The sequence below is a fragment of the Trachemys scripta genome, chromosome 1 (genome assembly GCF_013100865.1).
Source record: "Trachemys scripta elegans isolate TJP31775 chromosome 1, CAS_Tse_1.0, whole genome shotgun sequence".
NCBI lineage: Eukaryota > Metazoa > Chordata > Testudines > Emydidae > Trachemys > Trachemys scripta.
The window spans coordinates 153243379-153259135 of NC_048298.1; the positions used below are offsets into that span (position 1 = coordinate 153243379).

General features: G+C 40.1%; 3 protein-coding genes across 7 annotated transcripts; 2 read left to right on the plus strand and 1 right to left on the minus strand.

Annotated features, from left to right (window-relative positions):
• Window positions 1–621: 621 nt before the first annotated feature.
• LOC117876159 (putative protein FAM172B) lies at window positions 622–4164 on the plus strand (the record flags this gene model as incomplete). Its single annotated transcript, XM_034768053.1, has 2 exons — window positions 622–693; window positions 2932–4164. Coding segments are annotated over 2 exons (1131 nt in total), but the record flags the coding sequence as incomplete, so codon positions are not given.
• Window positions 4165–5360: 1196 nt separating this feature from the next.
• On the minus strand, window positions 5361–10248 carry TXNL4B (thioredoxin like 4B). Of its 3 annotated transcripts, none has more exons than XM_034790227.1 (4): window positions 10101–10248; window positions 7847–8015; window positions 6165–6316; window positions 5361–5642 (listed from the first exon to the last, which is right to left on the minus strand). In XM_034790227.1, the coding sequence occupies exons 2-4, from the start codon at window positions 7976–7978 to the stop codon at window positions 5477–5479; spliced, it is 450 nt and encodes a 149-aa protein (XP_034646118.1). In that variant the 5' UTR covers window positions 7979–8015; window positions 10101–10248; the 3' UTR covers window positions 5361–5476. The 3 variants fall into 3 exon arrangements, with proteins under 3 accessions (XP_034646118.1, XP_034646124.1, XP_034646132.1); XM_034790233.1 differs by having other exon boundaries at window positions 10048–10158; XM_034790241.1 differs by lacking the exon at window positions 10101–10248 and adding an exon at window positions 9823–10001.
• Window positions 10249–10265: 17 nt separating this feature from the next.
• On the plus strand, window positions 10266–14287 carry TRMT10C (tRNA methyltransferase 10C, mitochondrial RNase P subunit). 3 transcript variants are annotated; one of them, XM_034790207.1, is made up of 2 exons: window positions 10266–10405; window positions 12172–14287. In XM_034790207.1, exon 2 carries the CDS (start codon window positions 12203–12205, stop codon window positions 13502–13504), a length of 1302 nt encoding a protein of 433 aa, XP_034646098.1. In that variant the 5' UTR covers window positions 10266–10405; window positions 12172–12202; the 3' UTR covers window positions 13505–14287. The 3 variants fall into 3 exon arrangements, with proteins under 3 accessions (XP_034646098.1, XP_034646104.1, XP_034646109.1); XM_034790213.1 differs by having other exon boundaries at window positions 10285–10363; XM_034790218.1 differs by lacking the exon at window positions 10266–10405 and adding an exon at window positions 10424–10765.
• The last annotated feature ends 1470 nt before the right edge of the window (window positions 14288–15757 follow it).

Here is a 15757-nt window from a genome sequence, read left to right on the forward strand (position 1 = left end):
AACTTGGATTTTAAACCTCATAAAAGACAGGGTTGGTTTTTTTTTTTTGTAGTAGTAGTAGTAGTAGTGCTCCAAACATGCTAAGTGCTGTACAAACACAAGATGACAAAATTTCAGCCCAGCAGGCCTAACAGTTGAGACTTATGTTATGTACATCAGGCGGAGAGTTAATTTTTTATTTGAATATATATTTTGACATGAATTTAGTATTTGTAAAAGGTACCAGATTGACAGCTCTGAATCCTGCACTCCTATTTATTTATATCCACAGAACAATTCAGCACAGACTGGAGTGCTTCACCATTTTAAAGTTTAATTCTAGCACCCAGGGATTAATACAGTGAGACTGCACTAATAGCCATCGGAAGTCACTGCTTTTTAAATGTGGAGATGATACTGCTGCAAAAAAATCCCTCTTCCCAACTAATAGGGTTATAATTTATAATTTGCTTTTAATCAAAAAGTCTTAGGTATAAATGGTTGTAAATTGCTTCAAAACTTTATAGTTGTCACCCTGGCTGTACTTATTTTTTGGGATAGGGGGCTTGTGGAGACGCGTAGCCACAACAAAAAAGACTCATTTACTACATTTACATTAATATGTTACTGTTTCATCCATAAAAACAGAATCCCAAGACAGAGCTGAATGAAATCACCATAAGACCTTCCCAGTGCCCTAAAGTAAATATGGATGTAAGTATATGTTTCTAGTTACATTTACGGGATTTAATTTGGTATCATATACATATTCTCTTTTTTGTGGAAATTTAAAGAATAATAATGTAGTCTGGAATAAGCGAGGTGAGGTGCTGTGTACTACTAGGCTATGATCTTGGGGATATGTTGGTTGGGTGGCAGTCTACTAGTGAATAGCTTCTTCCTTTTTCCAGACTGTCATCACCTTACTCTATGTAGTCTCTTACCATGACATTTGCCTTCAACCACCTCCCACTGTGTCGCTTTGAGGAACAGACATCCATATATGCAGCTCTTCCTATATGAAATCTTCTCTCCCCCCTATGAATTGTCCTCACTTCAGTGCTACATCCAACATACTGTGGTCCTTGTGTACTTCCTTTCCTGAAATACACATTAGTTCTCTTCTCTTCACCAACCTTCCCACAGATTGGGAGAATCATAGGTGACCATCTGTAGCTAATACGTTGTTTGTTTAATAAACCCGTTCGTTTTAAATGCAAAACATGTTTTGATAAACTTATTTTTCTCCCCCTTATGTATTCAGCATAGTTAAGTTAGTTTTATTTAATGCAAAAAATTTAAAATGCTATTTTTGTGCATTTGTAATTGAATTCCAATTTTCCTCCAACTGCAGGTTGACACAAATCACAAGTAAAAAATTAATTATAATCTAGTAAATAATAAATGTCATTTACCATTTTAAAATATAATAAAAATGTAGAAGCTAAGACTCTTAATAAATGTATGCTAAGCTATATAATTGCTTAAATAAATGTGTATAGATATAGTGAATCTATTTGACTAGCAATAAGGAGTACCAAATTTAGTGTAAAGGCTATATTTATGTGCAAATCAATATGTTTTAATGTTCACCAATCAATGAGAATCAACCTTTCCTTAGGAAAATAATTAAAAAATACAAATGTGAAACAAAATTAAATTCAATTATTTAAATCAAGGTATTCTGTTTGCTGATTTAAATCATAGTTAAAATTCGTGATTTATGGAATCATAGAAATGTAGCACTGGAAGAGATCTCAAGAGGTCATCTAGTCCATCCCTCCATGCTGACGCAGGACCAAGTATACCTAGACCAGTGATACTCAGACCTCAGTAGTTCAGAAGTCAAATTAGAGATCAACATTATCCAAAAGAGCCACAGTAGTGTGAATTCATTGTTTCATTTACTATATATATATATATATATATATATATACACACACACACAGAAAAATGATTGACCAAGTATTATTATTTTATCAACTACAATTGATAAATAACATAGTAAAAGCATCCTGATTGGTTAATAACTTAGATTGGTTAATAATTAAATCACACAGTGTTTAATATCATGTGCCGCAAAGAGCGGCAGGAGATATATTGAAGAGCCAGTTGCAGCTGGCGAGCCTCAGTCTGAGTACCACTGACCGAGAGCATCTTGATAGGCGTTTGTCTAACCTGTTCTTAAAAACCTCTCACTTTGATTTAAATCAATCCACCATGCAGTTTTATTCAAGTACCCTGGCTTAAGTCAAACCATTTATCAAATTTAAAATTAGTATACAGAAACAGGCAACACTAAAAGAAATTGTCTATGATCATGGGAGTTCTGTGCCAGCAGCTCTCCCTGATGCTAGCACAGAACTCCTGTCAAAGCAGTATTGCAGCTGTAAGAAGGGCTAGCTTGCACTCTCCCACCTACACTAAAGGGTTGGGGGGAGGAGTCGGATAGAAAAATGGATAAAAATGCTAAGCTGTACACAAAGCCTAAAAGTATACCAAACTCTTGCTGCTGCAGTTTTGATCAGTTACAATAGAAGACAATCAAAAAATTACACTGCCTAAAATAGGGGTTCTCAATTTTTTTTAATCTTAAAAGATTACTCAAATCAATCTTAAAAGACAGATTTTCTTGTGGACCTTCTCCCCTACCATTCATGATTGTGTGGATTACTTTGTCTCCCATTCTTGATCCAATAACCTCCTTTTGGCAACTATAGCAATTGTTTGTGGCAAAATAGAGTTAGGAAAGTACTTAGTGTGTTTTTAGCCTCTTTTTATGTAATTTAGCAATTAGAAGGCAGGGAGTAGCCAGCTTGGTGAAGACTAGTGTTTTGTGTTCCATGTGTAGTCCATATGCCACAATTTCAGAATCAGTGGCCTGAGAAATTATGTTTAAAAAAAACCCCAAGTCTAGAATTGTAATGGCATCATCTGTTTTATTTGTTGCAGTTGCAAATGGAGCCGGAGTTAAGCTTCAGGAAATTAGTAGAGAGTTCAGAGTGTCCAGAACAACTGAAATATGACTTCAACAAAAATGGTGAACTGAAGCATCTAGATACCAATGAGCCCTTTGTCTTTAATTATTATAAAAATGCACATGAGAGTAACCATAAACGCTATCAAGTTCTGGGGCATCTCATTACACGGTATGTTTATGAGCTCTTGGAAAGAGTCTGCAAGCTTCAGAAAGTCCATATCCCAACAGATGCTACAGAAGATGAACCCAGGAGTTTATTTTTCATCAGTGAGAAAGCATTAACTAATTCCTCAAGCCTAATCGTGCTCCTACAAGACCGTGGAGTCTTTCGGGCTGGTCAATGGGGGCTGAAGACCATAATCCATGAGGGCCTGGACCCTGGAACTCAAATACCATTCATTAAAACAGCCCTTCAGTGCTATGGAGGAGTGATTGTTTTAAATCCCAATGACAATTTCATTGATCTGAAGATGGAAGATGAGTGGTTAAGTTTATCTACCAAGGAAGAATCTTCCACTGTAAATTCCTCCTGCTGGATCCCAAAGAGGTGCAGCAGCAGCCCTGAAGAGCACACCATTTACATTTGGGATAATTTTATTTCAAAGAGCGCAGCCAAGAATGTGGCCTTCATTGCCCATGGCTACGGAGGCTTGGTTTTCGTCAACCTGCTCATGCAGAGAACATGGGAAGTGATGAATAAAGTGTATTCTGTGGCACTTATTGACTCCATGCACCACACATTACACCAGGCGAAAAATAATCCACATGTGCAAGAATGGATACAGAAACATTGCCGTGAATGGATAACAAACAGTAAACCTCTAGATAGACCCACAGGTTCCCTTGTGAAAGTGGACTGTCCTACAGTCTCTGCTGGGACTGAAAAATACAGTTTAGCACCATCCTCCACCTTACAGGCCATTTTCAAGTACCTGAAGAGCACACTGAAAGCTAAGAACACAGTAGCTTTATCTCGTTCTCCTATTGTAACAAGGAGCAGCAAAAATAAGAAGAGAGGCAATACATACTGAAGTATTTTTCAGGACTCTTCTCCCTCTTTAAAACCACTCCTTGGAAGCTTGAAACTGAAGCTGCCATGTTAGTTTCCTTGCATTGCAGAGTGATTTATAGCCATAAAGGTGATATTGGGTTTCTGATTTTTATTGTTGTTGAAAAACTAATTGCGAGAACAAATAAAGTTATTACCAAACATTAGAAAAGTTTGGTCTTTTCTTTTTGGAAGCTAATTATTGCAGTTTCAAAAAAATAATTCATGGGAGCTTTAAACTTGAGCTCTGCTGTTATTCCTGCACTTTAAAATGGTACATAACGGTGTTAAGATGAGCCAGAGTTTACCTGTGTTGATTCTGGAAGCTTATGTTGTGAAGTTTGTGCATATCTGAGCTAAGTAGATTTTGTCAGCAAAAAATCCGTAAATTTCACTGTAAAGGGCAATTTGGCATATGAAATTAATGCTAAAGACCCTATAAATCTAACATTAGCCTATCCACTCACCTGGCAGTGCCCAGCGGTTCCTTAAATATTCTCTAATATTTTTTCCAGTCTTGTTTTGGATGTCTCAAGCACGGGGGTTTCTAGTCTGTCATCTAAAGATTCTTCCCTTTGGACACTAGTCTGTCATCTAAAGATTCTTCACTGAACCATACATTACCACCTTCCTCTCCAGTCAGAGAAATGAGATAGTCTAAACATAATATACAGTGGACCAAATTTATTATCAGTGTCATTCCAATGAAACTAGTGAGATTACTCTAGTAATTAATTTGGCCTCATTTAACTCCTTTTCAGACTGAATGATTGCAGCATGCTGGAAAGTAAAATAACACCCCATTATTTGTATAGTAAATGGAAACAAAATGGCTATTCTTGGCTCCTATTCGCATCAGTGGGAGTTAAGGATGCTCAAGTCCTTGCAAGATTGAGCCTTAAAAGATGTCAGAACGTTAATGTTTAGTTGTGGCCTCAGTTTCCATTTTGGCCAGGATCTTTTGAGGGTATGGTTGTGCCTGAAGAATGAGTAATAGTTTGCCTCTAACTTCTTGCTCACTGGTAGACTTAACCACGCTCTGCTGCTGCTTCTAGGAATTCCCACTCCGCTGCTAGCAATAAGGGACAGAATTATTTACTTACATAGGAAGGCAGTAATTGGTGAAATATGCAAAATGGAAGGGTTATTTTAATACAAAAATGAAAAAACGGTCAATTGTTTGCATACTGTTCCTATTGAGAATAGTATTAAATGATCACAAAGCAGTACACGCTCATGCTTTAATGTGATTTGTTCACTCACCGATGCCACATCAGAGATACTTTCACCCTCAAAGCACCATTTCATAACCATTAGATAGTGTGCATCTCAGAGAATAATTTATGTGACTCATACAAGTAAACATGTACCTTTATTTATAAGAAAATGGCAGAATGTCTGTCTTCAAAGGGTGACCAATATGATCTTCAAGACGAATACACAAGTTTTGCTCATCTCAAATCAATATTTTAAATTCCTTGATAGAGAAGGTCATATTTGGGAACATTTTTTGGATCAATAGGACTTTGTACGATGAGCTTTCCACGCATTGCTCCACGATAAATCACTTCAATCAAATCTATGAAGTCTTGCTTTGTTTTAAAGCTTCCCACAAATTTAGTGTGATCTGGAGACCTATGGAGCAGATAAAGACAGTAGAAATGTAAATGCCTGTTAAAGTGTATGAAACAAACTTTTTAAAGACATGAAAACTTATACAACAGAAAGGAGAATTTCGATTTAGTCATTCTTATGGCTTGAACTACTCTGGTATGGAATACATGAAGTAAAGAGACAAGGCAATATAGGAATTATTGTGACCAGACTTCAAAAACCTAGAAAAATTGGGTGGTATGACCAAGAATTTAACATGGAGAACAGAGTCAAGTGTAACAATATACTGCACATCATCTGTGAAATGTATCAAAGAGTTTTTTTACACAGTACTAAATGAGAGGGTAAATTTAACTAAATTTCAAAATGGAAGGCGTAGTTCAGCATCTCTGCCCATTCATTACTTGGCCTTCTCTCTTTCAATATTCATGCAACTACTGACAAAGGAAAGTACAGTTTTCTCAAGCCAGCTCATAAGATAACATAGGCAGAGACTATGCTAATTATGGTAAACAGAAGAGAACCTCATGCAAACTGACGTACCCATAATCCACTTTCATGTGCTGTCCATTGAAGAAAAAGACAGTAGATGGAATATAACTGATGTCAAAATACTGGGTGTACACTGGCACCTTGTTCACATCCACCAAGTAAATGGCTGCCATTTTACTTAAGTCATGAGATGTCTTTGCAAGCTTTAGAAATTGAGAAAGACATGATCAAAACAGATTCTAACATGAGTAGGCAAAACATGCCAAGTTTAAAAGCACAGCTGTAATTGCTAACCTTGTTTTTTAAATAAGGGAGAGTCAGAAGTAGTGAAAGACGGATCTTTATCTTTAACAAATTTATTTTATAATTAATTCATAATCGGGTTGCTGCTTTGAGCACATGCTTTTTTCCAATATCATGTTTTGGTCACTGTAAAGAATCAGTTGTGCAAGCATAAGGAAGCAAAGACCTCTCTCATGGCAATTAATTATCAGATGGAGAAATGTTTGTCTTATGAGAAGATATCATGGATATTTTAACATTACTGAATTTTAAATATAAATATTAGTCCATCTTGTTTCAAACATAAGCAGCATGGACTAGTGATAGTAGCATGAGACCTGGAAACAGAAATGCCTGATTTGTAAGACCGCTTCTACCATTTACTGGATGGCCCAGGCCAAATATTTAACTTCCCTTTGTGTGCATTCAGACTGGGGGAAAAAATCAATCCTGTAATTTTCCACGAGTGCACTTCCACCATTGACAGCAATGGTGGAAGCTGTATTGTAGAAAGGGTACAGCTGTTTTTATTACTGTGTAGTCTAACTGCTCAGGTGAAAGAATCAGGAAGAAATCCTGGCTCCACTGAAGTCAATGGCAAAACTCCCACTGACTTCAGTGGGACTAGGATATAACTCCATGTCTTTATTCTCTCTGTGAGGTGGCCTGCATCCCTAATTGTACTATATACAAATGCTATAAAGTAAAGTTTATATAGAACTTTTCAAAGTTCTTTGCAAACAATGATTAAGGCTATTTTTAGTAAAAGTTATGGACAAGTCAGACACAATAAACAAAAATTCACAGCCTGTATGGGACCTGTCCATGACTTATACTAAAAATACCTGTGTTTAAATGGGGGAGGGGCATGCTGTGTGTATGTGGGGTGGGGGCTGCTGCTGGAGGGCGCATGGCGGGGGGGGGGGTGCTGCTGGGGAGGGTGTCTGGGGCCAGCGGCTCCAGCTGCCAGGGGCCACAGACTACAGCTGCTCCAGCCAGTTGTCCAAGGACTCTTGCCCGGGGTTGTGGACACTCCGGCCAGCTGGTTGGGACCAGTGCCCAGGACGGCGGCTGCTCCGGCTTGCCAGCCAGGGACTGCTGCTCAGGGTCTCGGACTGCAGTAGCTGGCCCTGGAGCCAGCTGCTTGGGCGGCCCTGGGGTTAACCCCACTGGCCCATGCAGAAGTCACGGAAAGTCATGGAATCCGTGACCTCTGTGACAGACATGGAGCCCTAACAATGATTAATTTTCACCACACTCTTACGAAGGGAGTGAAGTATTCTCTAATTACTCCACTTTACATTTCATTCCCAGTACACTAATAACTTAATAGTAACCTGGCTCCTTCTATATTATGTGATAGTATCACATGTCATTTAATTCTGTTGCACTAAATGTGTATGTAATGATTGGCATAGCATCAATAAAAGGTTTTTAAAAATTGCTCTTACAATATCATCCAATTGCAGACAAACAGGATCATCATCTTTCCCAAATCGAAGAACCAAAACTTTCTCTGCTACACTTTTTATTGCCTGATCCACTTCCTTTTTACTGGTCAGTTTGGGCAGCAGGAAGCTCATCTTGATTGAAAATGGCTCCAGATATCAAACACTGTATCTAATTATTAAAAGAGACACTGTCAAAATTAGTAAACCTGCCTCCATACCACACACCAAAAAAGTAGTTGATTAGATAATGAACCCAACTTTAAGTGTTTCCTCAAGGCAGTCTAATCTATTAGGATTTCTTTTTCTAAGGGGCAAGAGAAAAACATACTGCTCCAAATACTAAAAATTAAATATTACTACACAGTGCAGCATTCTGCAGAAGAAACAACAGCTTACTTACATACCTGTCTGTTGGGCTTCAGAGAGAGTTGCACACAGACTTAAAGATTATCAATTTTAAAAACAACATTTAAAAAAGGCTGTGTGAATTATTTAAATATGGGGCTTTTGTCAAAGAAGGTGATATATGGGATATAAAGATGTGAGAGGAAAAAAAGGATAGTGTTGTGAGCAGCTGGAGAAAAAGTAGATCCCTAAAGACAAGGGGGAAGCTATCAATTTACATTTTGTACAAACACTAGGTTGTCCAGCCACTACAGTTCTATCTAGTTAGTTCAGTTATATCAAAAAGGTCTGGAAGGGTATAACACAGGGATTGGCAACCTTTGGCACATGGCCCACCAGGGTAGGCACCCTGGCAGGCCAGGCCGGTTTGTTTACCTGCCGTGTCCACAGGTTTGGCCGATCGCAGCTCCCATTGGCCGCGGTTCACCGCTCCAGGCCAATGGGTGCGGTGGCCAGCACATCCCTCGGCCTGCGCCGCTTCTCGCCACCCCCATTGGCCTGGGACAGTGAACCGCAGCCAGTTGGAGCCACGATTGGCTGAACCTGCGGACGCGGCAGGTAAAAAAAACAGCCCGGCCCGCCAGGGTGCTTACCGTGGCAAGCCGCGTGCCAGAGGTTGCCGATTCCTGGTACAACAGAAGACCCGCTGAAGAACATACATTGTTGACAGTAAATATAAGATATGATGCACTCAGAAAACCAGGTCTTCTATGCCACAGCATATCCACTTAGGGTGACCAGATGTCCCGATATTAGGGGCTATGTTTTATATGGGCAACTATTACCACCCACACCACCAAAAAAGTGTCTCAATTTTTCACCCTTGTTATCTGGTCACCCTATGTGCACTTTACATGCACAGCCTAAATCAGTGGTCCCCAATCTTTATGGGAGGCTGTCAACTTTCACCAGATTGATACCTCAGCTGTACGAGCCACCAAATAAAATGTTTGAGATTTAAGAGAGACCTATTAGATCACTCAGTACAGCTCCCTGCCAAAGAAGGACTGCCTCCTTCAGCACATTTTCTAGCACTTTGTCTAGTCTAAAATAACTTATGCAATGGAGTTGCAATCACTTCCTTTGGGAGACTGTTCTACACCACAGTACAGCTCACTCTCCCAGGAAGTTATTTCCCCGGATAATCAGCTCAAAATTTCTTTTTCTTTATTTATCACATTATTATATCCCCATATACCACACTATGTAATCCCTCTACATCACATTTGTTTACACCGGTCAATATTTCTTTACTGTTATTGCATCTTCTTCAACTTCCTCCCTAGTCTTCATCTAGCCAAGCTCTAATATTTTGCTCCTTTAACCTTTTCCTCATGTCAGGCTTTCCAGATAATTTCTGTTACCCTGCTCTGAACTCCTTCCAAGTTGTCAATGATGGACAACGGATGGACAGAGCAACGGATGGACTGATAGCCCAGCTGCAGACACCGCAGAGAAAGGTGCTGTGTCCATTGCCCTGTGGAGCATGAAGCCTTTTGAGGAGAGAACTGAGCCTAGGGGCTCCGCGGAGCCATAGAAAGAGGATCTGATAACTAACACCCTTCCCCCACCTGGGGACATGAGACCCCTGCATCTGCAGCCTCCCTCAATCACACGGACTTCTTCTGGCCGCCATATGCCATTGCAAACTCCTGCCCATCCCCCGCCACCACTGGGCTCCCCGGTCTCGTCCCAGTGTGAGCCCTGGAACCTGCCCCGATCTCCAGCTGCCCCCTGCCCGGCGGCAGAACCCCGGATGCAGGCAGGGCAGTAGGACCCTGGGGGAAGGTGGGAACCTGGATTTGCAGCTGCAGAACCCTGAGGACCAGGACGAGAGGACACCGCGCACCTGGGGGGAAATGGAGGCATCGGACCAAGGATCGAACCGCCACGCCAGTCTGTCGGACAGAACCACTCAGCACGCACGCGCAGATCCTACCCTCTGATTGGCCACAAACCGAAGCCAATCAGAGGGGTGAAAAGCAGGCCAGCCCAGCGGCGCGGCTGCTGGAGCTTTTTCCCCTTCCGAGTGAGGAGGGGGGTCCGGCACCGAGAACCCTCCGGCTGGAAGTGGAAGCGCAGCGAGTCGGAGGGTTCTCGATGTGGGACTGGGTAGGTCGCGGCGAAAGGCGCGTGGGGAGCGGTGCCCTGCAGGTGCGTGTTCGGGGCGGGCACAGGACGCCGAGTTTCCCGCACAGCCGGAGCCGCCCCGGGGGAGGGAGGGGGCCCCTGACTCCCCAGGGTCCTGCAGCGGGAGGCCCCTCTTCATTGGGGTCCCCAGGCGCCGCCGGGGTGGTAGCCCAGGGCCATGGCAGTGGGGGGAGGGTAGACACCGACCTGGCCTTTCGTCTGCTGCGGGGTGGCCTGTAAAGCAGTTGCTCCTGATACCGGTCCCGGTGTCACGCGTGGGGCGGGGGAAGTCCCTGTCCGGATCACTGAGCCCCGTGTGCGTGCACGCCACCCACCCATTTGTGCAGTAGTGCTAATAATGTTCACTGGAGACTGAACGATAATGTATGAAAAGTGCTTTAAAATGTATATGTACTGGCTAAGCATTACGGGTTAATTTTAAGATTGTTTTAAAAGCATCTACTTCTGCAGTTTTCAGTAGAAGGGACAAGCAAGTTCTTTTACTCAAATGATCACCTCATCACAGACCTGCTTGCATATTTGAAGTATATAATTTGTTAAAGTCTCAGTGGTTTGTTTTTGTCCTGTTCCACAGAATGGAACATTTTTATTTCACTGTCCTGTAAATTGTATTCTCTTTTGTTTCAATGTTGATAATTCATGTTAACAATTTTTATTGTGAGTTGTCCATCAACTTTATACAGTCTTTTTCATTACATTAGTCAATTAACTTTTGCTGCAGTCATAGCATCTCAAAACAATGGCATATTTACAGAATATTTTGTTTTATTAATCTGTTGCCTGTTTATACTTTTTTTTTTAATTAAAGAAACTAGGTTTAACTTGTTCTTTTTCAAATAAGGACACTTTTTGTTCCAGGTGGCATAGTAAATAAAATTATAGCATAATTTTTTTTAATATGTAACTTATTTTTGCTTTTAATTTGTTTACAGAGTTCAGTTTAAAAATAATAATTTGTTCATTGGCTCTACTTAGGGTTGGCCATGGGGAGAAAAGATAAGAAAAAACAGCATAGTTACTTCTGTTTTAGGCCCAGTTCTGCAAACACTTAAGCTTGTTTGTTTAACTTTACTTGTGTGATGAGTCCTGTTGAAATTAATGGGACTACTCATAGGAGTAAAGCTATATATGTGCTTTTGTGTTTATAGGATTGAGGCTTTAGGCTTAGATTTATTCACATGCATGACTTTACATATTGTGAGTAGTCCCATTAGCTTCAGTGACATCATAAAATTAAGCTCATAAGCCTGCAGGAGTTTGCCAAGGGCGCTTCCCTGCTTAATTGTTACATTTCAAAAAGATAAGCATTAGTGATGTGAAAATTTTCTGGAAAAACTACTCAAAAATAAATCATCACCCACATTGTCACCCCACAAGTAGAATGAGTTGTGCTTCTGTGGTCTGCATCTATGAAAGCATTCATGTCATCTGTGTGCAATGGCATGCTTCCATCACAAAGCTTCCTATCTACAAATGACATACATGAGTGATTGAAGTGGGAGGGTTGAAACATATTTAAGTATTGTTTGACTTGACATGGAATTATACACACAGCTGATTTAAGCAACAGTGCTAACTGTTGTTTCCTCTAGTAGCAACATCAACTTTTTCTTTTAGAGACAGTAAAAATCCAATTAGAATGTTGATATCAAGTGCTAAGAAGTAACTTCCTGTTCATCTGAGGAGTTAAGGTTAGAAGCAGATTGAGTTTTTCTCACATCTGTGACTACTGATTTTGTTTTTCTTTTGTCTTGTTACCATTTTTGCAGATAACTGCTTGGACACAACACTCTCCTAAATATGAAGTTTTTTAATATTGTTCTGAGAAGCATTGTGAGACATCCTGTTTTTCCGTTTGCTATGCGAAATGGGACCAAAAAAGATTTGTTTTTAACAACTCCCCAGGGGTCATTTCCATGTAGAACAATGATTTTGTCTCCTGCCTTGAAGAAGCAGATTTCATCCAGCCCCACTGAGAAGCTAGATTTGGATGGGTGGAAAAATGTCATGAGATCTGGAAGGCAAGAGGAAGTCAGTGAGACATCTGAGAGTGAGGAGGATTCCACTTTAGCTGCCATAAGGGAACTTGTGGAGATGTGGAGGCTAGCTGGCAAAACTGTTCCAGAAAATATCAGTGAAGAAGAGTTAAAGACCCTTATGGAGTGTTCCACTAAGGCATCCAAAAAGAAGTATTTAAAATACTTAGCTGTCAAAGAAAAAGTGAAGAAAGCTAGTAAAGTAAAGCAGGAAAAGCGAAAGGAAGCAAAGGAGGAAAGGCTGGAAAAGGCTAAAGAAAATGATACTGGTGAGCTGAAGAATACTTTCTTATTGCAGTTTTGGTCCAAGTCTATGGATAAGATATATAACTGGAGGACTGCTCAGGCTATGATCTTTGGCCAGCCTCTAGTATTTGACATGGCTTACGAAAATTACATGTCACATAGAGAAATGGAGAACACAGTGAATCAGCTAATGGAGACCGAAGGGTGGAATCGAAGAGCTATGGATCCTTTTCACTTACATTTCTGTAATCTCAAAGTAGATGGCCCATATCATAAAGAATTTGCTAAGCGCTATGGAGAGGCATGGAACAACTTACTTGTGACTGTGACAGAACAGTCTCACACAGATGTCTTTCCAAGAGACAAGCTCATCTACTTAACTGCTGACTCTCCCAATGTAATGAAGACATTTGAGCATGATAAAATTTATATAGTTGGATCAATGGTTGACAGGCATATACAGACTGGACTCTCTCTTGCACATGCAAAACGCTTGAAATTAACAACTCAACGTCTTCCACTCGAGAGGTACTTGAAGTGGGAACGTGGTGCCAAAAATCTCACATTGGACCAAATGATTCGTATTTTATTAACTGTAAAAGACACTGGAGATTGGATGGAGGCGCTGAAATTTGTTCCAAAAAGAAAATACGAAGCTTTTGTAGATACATCTTTATATTCAAAGCGTAAAACTGATACAGGGCGAAGAATAAAGGTGTCTGAATTTAGCAATAGTCAGGAAAAGGTAAAGAAGTCCTTTGTAGAGAATTCCTTCAGGAAGCAAACACAGAAAAAATGGTGGGTAGCTGAAGAATCTTAAGGGCAGATTATACTGTTAATAGGCTTAAATTTCCATTGACTTCTGTGAGAATTTGATGGAAAAACTGAAGGGTAAAAGAGTAACTAGAACTGCTGCCTGATACGGGTTTTTTTATAACCTTTGTATTGCAGAAACTTAACCGGGGGGTGGGAGAGGGGAATCCATATGAAGAAAAGCTGTGATAATCAAATCTACAAATAGCACCATAAGAAAGAATGTAATTAAATTTAATAAAACTGTGGTGGATATAACTTCATTTAAATCCTTACTTGTTCAACACCAAATGCAGTAATGCACTTGATTAGTTCATGGACTGAAATATGGTAAATATAGGAATTGTAAGAGGCTAGTTGGATATCAGTAATGTAATGAATGTAATGCAACTGCCTCAGTAAATATTTGCAAATCTTAGCCTTTCTATCAATTTACAACTCTAATAATGTCTTGAATACTGATCTTAGAATGTAGCTGATTTGCCCACTGGCTCGTACCCCAGTGAATAAGTTGTGGTTTTGTTTTCCTAGGGTTTTCTTTGTTTGTTTTTAGAAAGATCTCATTATGATGCTGCATGATTTATTCATTCAAAGTATTTTAGTATCTGATGTGATGCCTTGTGAAAGTAACCAAAACAATCAGACCTGTGGTTCTAAAATTTACTCACCTTGTGGAAGAGGTGGGCCAATGTAAGACTTTTTTTTTTAATATGTTTTTGTCCCTTTATCATATGGATTTTCTAATCCTCTACAGCTTTTGAAAATAATAAACACTGATGCTTGTAATACTCCTAGGGGCAGAGAGTCTCTTTAAATGTGGCAGTACTGTACTGAAAATACACAACACTTCTCAGATATGCACTGAGTTTAAATTACTGATGTAGGTGGAAATGACTGTTTAAGCTGTAGAATAGTTTTTCCCCCCACCTTTGAAAAAGCCTTTACATGTCACAGTTCTAGTTACCCTCTGCCTAAGAGCAGTGAGAATGGGACAATTTCCCTATCTTGCCCACAAAAATTTAAACAGAAATGTTATGACTTTAATGGGGGGCCAACTAGACTTTTTACAGAGCATCAAGGTGAAAAGTTAAATGTAGACCAGTTTACCTTCATATTTTAAACAGGATATCTTGCTAGATGTGACTGAAAAAAATATTGCTGATCAAAAGAATCTAACATCTCATTGGTCACTGTATCTTTAAAAATACAAATTAGAATGTCTTCCTTTTGAGAAGCTACTTAGGATGGAATCTATGAAGTGTTCTAAGTGTTGCAATGCTGAGTACCATGGTGCCCATCTTAGGCACCTAGAAAATCACAAGAACAATCCTGTGCTCCCTAAAGCTAAGTTGAGCATCTAGGCTCCCTATACAATGAAGGGAGAGAGCAATCTGCAACAGGCTAAGGGAGGACCCACCGAATCTAGCCAGTGGGAGATGCAGACTAGAGTGGTGTATGCTAAGCCCCACCACTCTCTCAGAGAGGCACGCGTGTCAGTTTAGCAATCCACAAACAGAAATTTACTGCCTGGAGGTATGTGGCAGAGGCACCTAAACTGCTTCTTGAGGGAATGAGTTAGGCACAGGCTGAGGGTGGTCTACCAAGTAGGTAGATCACTTGCTTGGGATGCGAGAAACCGAAGTTCATTTCCCCACCTCTCTGCCAGCAGCGGAGAAAGAATTCCCTCCTACAAATACTAACAACTGAGCTATGGGATATTCAGATGTGAGGTACCCTCAGTCTCTCCTATTGAAGCTATTGCACTCTGAATAAATAATGAAAGAGTGATTAGAGCAGGGGGATGCCCAAGGGTCTCCAACATGGGTGCCCTAATCACTGGACTACACAATTATTTTCTTTTTCTTTCTCTGGCCCAAGGACTAAGTATTTATCCACAGCAGAACAGTCATTGGGCTAGAAAGCAGTGGGAGATCCTTTTTGAAATCCTTTCAAATTTTACCCTCCCCTCTCCCGCAAAAGAGCCGTGTGTAAGCTTGAAAGCTTGTTTCTTTCACCAACAAGAAGTTGGTCCAATAAAAGATATCTCACCTACCTTGTCTCTTTAATATCCTGTGACCAACACAACTACAATACTGCAAACATCAACTTAAGTGCACTTGTATCTAAAAGTGTATTTTTACAAATAATGTAAGATCATTTGATTCATCTTTTCCAGTTACAATAACTTCCATTTTGTTTTCAGTGACTTTACTGTGTGCAGGAGAGCATTTGGTGTACAATCAACCTCACCTTTACTATT

Excerpts from the sequence above, each read along its gene's own strand:
- TXNL4B (XM_034790227.1), bottom strand. The coding sequence starts at position 7,978 with ATGAGCTTCCTGCTGCCCAAACTGACCAGTAAAAAGGAAGTGGATCAG. Across the intron at positions 6,317-7,846 it reads GTCTGCAATTGGATGATATT|CTTGCAAAGACATCTCATGA; the intron begins GTAAGAGCAATT and ends CAATTTCTAAAG. Across the intron at positions 5,643-6,164 it reads CACATGAAAGTGGATTATGG|GTCTCCAGATCACACTAAAT; the intron begins GTACGTCAGTTT and ends TCTGCTCCATAG.
- TRMT10C (XM_034790207.1), top strand. The coding sequence starts at position 12,203 with ATGAAGTTTTTTAATATTGTTCTGAGAAGCATTGTGAGACATCCTGTT.